The 8,068-nt window shown below is 33.8% G+C and overlaps 2 protein-coding genes across 2 annotated transcripts; one reads left to right on the top strand and one right to left on the bottom strand.

Moving 5' to 3' along the window:
- The first annotated feature begins 70 nt into the window (after nt 1–70).
- Nucleotides 71–3,637, top strand: LOC136990939 (disintegrin and metalloproteinase domain-containing protein 10-like). Its single transcript, XM_067289412.1, has 4 exons — nt 71–723; nt 1,767–2,434; nt 2,776–3,343; nt 3,412–3,637. The coding sequence occupies exons 1-4, from the start codon at nt 125–127 to the stop codon at nt 3,635–3,637; spliced, it is 2,061 nt and encodes a 686-aa protein (XP_067145513.1). The 5' UTR covers nt 71–124.
- A 1,399-nt stretch (nt 3,638–5,036) lies between these two features.
- LOC136990897 (putative nuclease HARBI1) lies at nt 5,037–6,565 on the bottom strand. Its single transcript, XM_067289348.1, has 3 exons — nt 6,234–6,565; nt 5,992–6,091; nt 5,037–5,534 (listed from the first exon to the last, which is right to left on the bottom strand). Exons 1-3 carry the CDS (start codon nt 6,563–6,565, stop codon nt 5,037–5,039), a joined length of 930 nt encoding a protein of 309 aa, XP_067145449.1.
- Between the last annotated feature and the right edge of the window lie 1,503 nt (nt 6,566–8,068).

Raw genomic sequence — 8,068 nt, 5'->3', positions numbered from 1 at the left:
TAAATTTAGAATAATCAAATTAAATTATTCGTTTTTTTTTTATAATCTCGAATTTGATGCGTTCTTTCGAAACACCGAATTCGAAGCTGTAGAAGATTCGAATTAAGTCTACTTATTCCATAAAATGCGTGTATATTTATTTATATTTTCTTTATCGTCTTATATTTTCCGAAATACAGCCGATATTATTATTGACTCAAGTAACTATAATATAAAAAATGTAAGCACTGTTCGATATACGTTATCAGATAGAGGAATGCAACTATCAGTTGGAGATAATCTATACAACTTTGCACTAGAAGAAGAAAACTCCGTATTTCTTGCCACGGTTAAAATCTTTATTCACAAAGAAAGGGGAATACGAAGATTAACTCTCTCTAACATACCAGGATCGTCTTTGTATAAGGGATTCTTAATTAACCGTAAAGAAACATCAACACTTCTGGGTTATTTCTACGATGGAATGTTTATAGGGACATTCACGGATGGATCCGAAAGATACTATTTGGAACCAACGAATGAATATTTTAGTGATAAGGTGGATAAAACGGGAATTTTCTACAACATGAGAGATGTGGATTTCAAACCAAAATATCCAGACGGAAAATTAATTTGCGAAGCAACGAATATAGGAAACTATCGAAAACTGAAATCATACCAAAGACATTTCTTCGATTTTAAATTTAAGAATTTTACTATCTTAGTTAAAAATTTATTAATGAGGTATGTAGATCGTTAAAATAGAATTGACTTTACTATAAATATATCAATCCCTATATTATAAATTTTAAAGTATTATAATTTAAATAATAGAAGTTTAAACAGATGTATGTATTCGATTTCGATAATTCTGTAGAAATGTTAAGTTTAGTACGTTCCCTTTTTGTTCGGTGTTGTAAAATTATATATTTAACTTAATACATCTTAAAAATACTTAATTGAAATATGGCTAACCTGCGGTATCGTACGCAGAAATGAAATGAAGAGCAAACGGGATGTGTGACATTACGAATATTTTTATGGAAACCAAGTGTTTAGGCTGTATACCAGAGTGTACTGTGTAAAGAAACCACCAATATAAAAGAAAATCATTTTTAAATTTAAGAATAAAAGTACAGAACGTTAATCCATTAATCGATAACGTGGCACCGTTTGAAAAGTGTCCGATAATTCAGAATTGTAGTGTTCTTAACACAGTAGTCATGCACTTCAGACTGATTAAAGAACGCGCGTAAACAAATCGTAAGCATGTAGCAATGTGTTCCGATACAAAATGTCCGCGATGTTCAGATCTCATAATTTTGAGAGAAAATAAAAAAGATTCGGCAATTTCCATAATCCGGCACCGCGATGGTCCGGTGGATGCCGGATTAACGAAATTCTACCGTACTTTTATTTTCAAATCAAGTATTTTTAAGATTTTAATTAAGGAAATGTGATTACTTCGAATCACAAACGTTTGTTTTATGTTAAGAAATACAAAATTTAAAAGCCCATAGAAAAGCTATTACCGGTATTACTAATGACACTGAAATTGTCGGTTTAAAACAAGCACGAATTTAAAAGTTGATACTTTCATTAGATATAATCACATAGAATGAAGACAAATATTTATTTTTAAATAGGAAAAATTATATTTTATAATGCGAATAATTACAATACAATACGGTATTTCCCATCATAAGAATGTCCATTCTTACTCTGGGAAAGACTAGAAAAAAAATGTATTTCATTCAACAAGGTATTTTTTTGAAAATATTTTTTAGGAAAACAAGAATATGTTCGTTAGAACTGTTAGCAGATCATACATATGCCGAATACATGCAGTCGAATCGTGGCAAAATCATCGCAGAAATGCTTTTACACGTCAAGATGGCCGATAACATATTTCGAAATACCGATTTCGACGGAGACGACCGAGGCGACGACATCGCTTTTTCTATCGAGAAAATTACAATATTCGAAACAAAAGAGGAACCGGGCTATCCTTTATCCATGGAAACCAACGATTATAAAATATTTCTTAAAAACCTAACTCAATATAAACATCCGTATTGCATGCTGATCTGCTTCTGTCACAGAGATTTTCGGACTGATACACAATGCGCAGTTTCCAAGGTAACTAAGATCGGAGGCATCTGTCCCGAATCGAAGAAGCCGATGCCAAATAAGAATGTGGCTTTTATAAGCAGTTTAGAAAATAATTATAACATACCGAGATCTCGAATAGCGCTGAATTTAGTCCATCAACTGGGGCACGCATTTGGATGTCACGATGATCCCCAGAGTAGTCGGTCCTGTAGTCCGGGAGACACGGCTCGGACAGGTGGAAATTACATCATGCATCCGCGTTTACCTTACGGAACTTTTAAGAATAACTGGAAATTTTCTTTCTGTTGTACTAACACCATTAAGAACTTTTTCAAGATTTCGAGTAAACTTTTTTGAATATTTTAAGAATAATTGACTTTTTCGCTGCCGTCATCAATCCGGAATCCGGCAAATGGGCATCCCTCGGGCAGTGTCGCGTTGCCGAAGGGTGCCCATCGGGAGGACTGTCTACGGGAAACCGACCCGTATTTAGGTGAAGGAAACCCCGAAACCAACGTGTTAGAGAGACGCGAACCTCCGACCAATACCGGTGTTTGGTGGCTTTATCCACTCGGGCACCGGGCGAGTGGATAAAGATGGCAGTAAAAAGTTAAACTAGACACTTGTATTTTTATAATTAAATAATAAATACTATAATTGTTAAGACGAAGACATTTTAATTAGGAATAGAGAAGTGTTTAAAGAAGAGAGAACAATCGATTTGCGGAAACGGAATCGTAGAAGAAGGAGAAACTTGCGATTGCGATTCCTCCAAAGAAATTTGTACAAATGTCGAAAAGTGTTGTTCGCTTAACGAATATCCGTCGAAATGCAGGGTGAGAAAGGAAAAGACATGTTCGCCGATTAAAGGACAATGCTGTGACAAAAATTGCGATGTCGTAAAATCTGACAAAAAACAAACGTGCTTCAGCAATATAGAATGCTTTAACACAACGTCGATTTGCAACGGAAGTTCTCCATTTTGTCAGGCGGTAATACAACCGGACGGTACACCTTGCAGATATAACTCTCGGACGTGTCAAAAAGGGCAATGCGAGAGCAATGTCTGTGCCGATCACAATATGAAACTTTGTCGATGTAAGGGTCGTCATTCCGAATGTCACATATGCTGTAAAAATAAAACCAACGCTTGCCAAACCGCTAAAGATTTGCAATTTTTTCCATTTAAAAACGAATTTTATGTGCATATGCCCGGAACTTTCTGCGATAACGATTATGGAATATGCACCAAGTAAGACTGTAGCTTAAGGTATTGATAAAATTCGAAATTTTAATTTATTTTTCCTTTTCTTTTTGCAGAAATGGATCGTGCGTAAGAAAAAGTCTATGGAAGATATACACTATATGGAATTATCTTACGCCTTTACCTTTTATAGTATTTATTTTAGCTGCGATGAGTTGTTTTAACAGCCATAAAGACAGAAAAGCTAGTATAGAGTTACTAGTAAAACGATTTCGTAGGAAAAGAATGACGAAACAAATAAAATTAGAAAAGAGAACACCGAAAGTTCGCTTTAAGTTGTAACGAAACATTCTCGATGCCTTTTGAATGGCGTGATGTTAAGTAACAATAACATTTGTTAAATAAATGAAGTTTTACGAAAATATTATAAATATAATTTTTTATGCCATATTCTTTAATTCTTTAATCTCGATACAGAAAACGCCGAAGCAAAATGGACGACGGAGGATATCCGAGTAGGGAAAACAATAGAGGACATATGTAGGCAAGCGGTTCCGTTCCCCGAACATTGGGAGTTCGGTCGTGTGTTCGCGCCACGTAGAGTTTTCCGGGTTTTCTCCACGTTTGTAAGGGGAATAGGGGCCAGTTACCCTTAAAAGACCCTGAAGGCATTATTATCCGCGTAACGACCATACAACTACATATATATTTATTATGTTTCGATTATTTTTTTATATTTATTCTATTATTACTTCTATATTATATTTTATTGTTAAAAGTAGCGTATATTATATATATATATCTAATCTTTCATATAACATTTGAGTTTATTCCTTATTCTACTCTGTAAATGTAATATCGTTGTCTTCCTCCACGACCCTTTCACTACTAAAAATGTTTTCTGTGTTAAAATATAATATAAAATAGTATGACATTCGATTGCTATTAATCCTGATTAACCGTTTTAGTAAATATTACAAATTTAATATAGAGTTTGTATACTTTTAGCGTAATTATTAACTACATTTTATTAATATTAAAAGACACTCCAACAGTTCCCTTTCGGTTGACAATTCTTTGTTGATGGCGTTACTTCCAATTTCTTTCGATGCTGAATTATTTTTGTACGCTACTTACTTGTTAGTGTTAAAACAACTTAAAAGCTACGGGTTTTTTGTAATTTAAACCCTATTGGCATAATTTAAGAAGAGAAAGCAACGTTAAAATAAGCCAGCAACAAGAGGCTGGGTCTGTAACAGATTAAAAATCAGTAATAAAATATGAAAATTCCATATTGTAAAATATCTAAGTAATGTGCTAAGTCCAAAATGTAAGTTTTAAACAAAATTTTGAAATTTGTAAATAAAATGAAGACATTAATTTATATTTTTAGCTCAGCTTTCTATGAATAAATTCTATAATGACTTTAAAACTGTTTTTAACCACATTATCAGATTTATGTTGACATTTTATGTATTTAATTTTAGTGTAAAATAACCAAATACAGGGTAGAACAATCATTAAACATAGAAATCATAATTTAAATCTTTTTGAGGAAATATGGATGAATAAAACAATTGTACGAATGTTTATTTAATTTGTTACATAGGTTATGTTAAGAAATATTTTTATTTAAAATGAATAAAAAGAGAATTATTTTGTCTGTGATAGGCTCACTCTTTATCAAAATTGTATGGTCCCGAAAAGAACCTTTTGTGAAATTTCTACAGTACTGTTTCATTTAAGTGAAATGTTGCGGTACAATAGATCTTCGAAGAGCAGACCCCGAACTTGATTGCTCATTCATTGTCGAACATTCTTCCTCTCTCTCTTCATTTGAATGCTCAATCAGAAACTCCTCCTCTTTAAAATCAATGGCCCAATTATGTAAAATTGCAGTGGCTATTATTATATTGAGCGTGTTGTCTAATTTCGTTCTTAGACAACTTCCCATGCAGGGAAATCGTCTTTTCCACACCCCAAATAATCTCTCCACGATATTTCTTGCTCGTGAATGAGCTTTGTTGTACCGTCTTTCGCCGCGATTCTGCGGATGTAGAAATGGGGTCGTTAAGTACGGCAAACAAGGATAGCCACCGTCACCAACCAGATATCCATTACAATATCCTCGGTGAAGTTTTTCTTTAATACTGCCGTTTGAAAAAATTCTGCCGTCATGCGTCGAACCCGGCCACCGAGCAACAATATTCCTAATTTTCATTTTTCCATCACAGATGACCTAAAATATACATTTAAACACGCATCAATTATATATTTTCATTAAAGTTATCGGGTTGAGATATCAAAGATATTATTTGATATTTTTATTTTCCTGTCAAAGAAATAGTCAAGAATATAACTGTTCATAACAAGGCATAATTTAAAATGTTAGAAAAATATATAGGCCATTGCATACTTAATAGTCATTTAAGCTACAATAAATTAGTTACAAAAATATTTGTGGAGAACAATAAAATTGTATTTTATTGAAATTTTACTTAAATATGTTATTTTCTTAACCTCGTAATTAAGTAAAGATGACGATATATGTAAATAATTCTCACCCGGCAGTTAATAGAATAATAGGATTTTCTATTATAAAAAACTTGCGCTCTACTGCTGTCAGGACACTGGATAGGTATATGGGTGCAATCAATTGCCCCAATTATACCGGGAAAGTTATCCTCGGACAATACCGAAAAATCATGTTTAACAGATGTAAGTTCCGATTCAGTCGGAAATACAATTTCGGCATTCTTCAAATGAACCAATGCCTTCGAAACGTTTTGGATGGTTCTGATAAGGATATAACGATAATTAATAAAAAATGCAATATATAACTTATACAAACGTTTGTATAAGACCTCATTCTTATAAACGTCTCTAATACTATACAAAACAATTTTTTAAATTTATTTAATAATAGTTTGATAGATACCTGCATACAGTAGAGACGTGAACTCCGATAAGATCACCGGCTACCCTCCGGTAGCTTCCGGTGGCATAAAATCGCAATGCCGTCAATAATTGTTGCTCGGTAGTTAACGGCAACCCTCTTCCGTCTAGATGTTTAATTTCGTCGCCAATACGATTTAAAATGCGAACGAATCCAGATTTAGAAAATCTATACCGAATTCGAAATTCGTCTTCGGAATAGATTTCCATAGGATTATTCCGATCTCGCATTACCCTCTCTCTTCGTAATTGCCGGGATGAATAATGTTCTCGATTCGTCCCGTTCGCAAGATGTATTAAATTCAGAATATCCATTATAATACGACCAACAAATGAATACGGCGTCTTATACTCGAGTAAAACGCTCTCTAAACCTGCTATCGAGGGAGTCTAGAAAGTAGGTCAAATAACTTGTTTCTAATCGCTGTCTACATTGTGGCAAGCGTGAAACTCTGTCTCTGCAATGAAATTTTTCTGACCCGCGGTCTACCCGATCCGTAAACCGCCGTCGGCCTTTAAACGTTGTCACCGTTGGTAAACCCTTAGGTATACCAACAATCGAAATCTGCTCACAAACCCATCTTTTAAAGACGATTAGGATCATATTTTGTTGTACAAACTTTTCTTTATTCTAATGAATGCACTACCGTGCCTTTTGTTTTATATTTCTCATTAATTTAACATTATAACCGAATTACTTTACATTTTAAAATTAGAAATGAACATGCATGTTTGTAAATTTAGATAATACATTTATAACTATAAGCATTTAATTTAAATTTTAAAGTTATTTAACAATAATATATAAGTTACTGTATGTAAAATATGCGACCAATGCTAATTATTGTCATATAACTTTAGATTTTAAAATTAGAGAGATTAGTTATACAAAATGTTTGTACATTCGGATATTAAATTTATATAATAGTTAGCCTATATAGCATTTAATCTGAATTTTAAAGTAATTTGATTATTTATTATTTCATTTGTTTTGTTTTTGCGGAGTTAAGATCGAAAAATAAATCGTCGATGTCATATATTAACTGGGATTTGAATATAGAACGTTACGATGTTACGGAAGCGTAACTAGGCAAAGTTGTCAAACTGTAGTCCGCCAGCTGTTCGAAGTGACGAGAGTTAATCGCGTGTTAATAATAAGACGGCGTTTGCTGACGTGATTAGTGCAAAAAGATCGAATTCTTCCGCCAGAAGAAAAGCTGCCAGAAACGCGTCAGAGACCTAGTCACGTGACAGATCGACGTTGAAATTGGGTCACGTGACACGGTTTGTGTGAATCCGCCGTCCAGCGTGTACAGTACCTCCACGACGGCGGCAAGCTTAAGCAATGGCGTCTCGAACGGGGCACAATCGGTAAGTAGTCCTACGATTTTTTGTTTGTAGCACTTTATAGACGGGCCGCCCGGAAAAATGTTATGCGTTTTCCGAATGACTATTAAATATACATTCTTTAATATAACATAATTTAAAAAATTCATGTTCCCTTAATCTGCATAATTACTAGTGAGGTAACGAATAGTATATTCGGCTCAGGCCGAAAACCGAATATTCGGCCAAACTATTCGGCTTGATTAACGCACGTACGAAAATTGGCGCGCAAACCGCATTATGGCAAGGATCGCGCACCCTGCTCTCTATTGGCCCGCTGTCACTACGAATTTTTCTTCCAGTAGGTCTAAATTATTTAAATTATTTAATTAAATTATAATTATTAAAGTTAATATGAGATGGAGCCTAACGTCTCATATTAACTTTAATAATTATAATTTAATTAAATAATTCTAGTGCCAAATTGGTTTA

This window comes from Centruroides vittatus, unplaced genomic scaffold, assembly GCF_030686945.1.
Source record: "Centruroides vittatus isolate TY-2023 unplaced genomic scaffold, ASM3068694v2 contig_1381, whole genome shotgun sequence".
Lineage (NCBI taxonomy): Eukaryota > Metazoa > Arthropoda > Arachnida > Scorpiones > Buthidae > Centruroides > Centruroides vittatus.
This window is presented reverse-complemented; position numbering and strand designations above follow the sequence as displayed.

What these genes read in the sequence shown, in the direction of transcription:
- LOC136990939 (XM_067289412.1), top strand. Translation starts at nt 125, where the DNA reads ATGCGTGTATATTTATTTATATTTTCTTTATCGTCTTATATTTTCCGA. An exon ending in GTTAAAAATTTATTAATGAG is followed by an intron (nt 724 to 1,766) that starts GTATGTAGATCG and finishes AATATTTTTTAG; the next exon opens with GAAAACAAGAATATGTTCGT. An exon ending in GAACTTTTTCAAGATTTCGA is followed by an intron (nt 2,435 to 2,775) that starts GTAAACTTTTTT and finishes CATTTTAATTAG; the next exon opens with GAATAGAGAAGTGTTTAAAG.
- LOC136990897 (XM_067289348.1), bottom strand. Translation starts at nt 6,565, where the DNA reads ATGGATATTCTGAATTTAATACATCTTGCGAACGGGACGAATCGAGAA. An exon ending in CACGTCTCTACTGTATGCAG is followed by an intron (nt 6,092 to 6,233) that starts GTATCTATCAAA and finishes TATCCTTATCAG; the next exon opens with AACCATCCAAAACGTTTCGA. An exon ending in CTGTTAAACATGATTTTTCG is followed by an intron (nt 5,535 to 5,991) that starts GTATTGTCCGAG and finishes TGTATATTTTAG; the next exon opens with GTCATCTGTGATGGAAAAAT.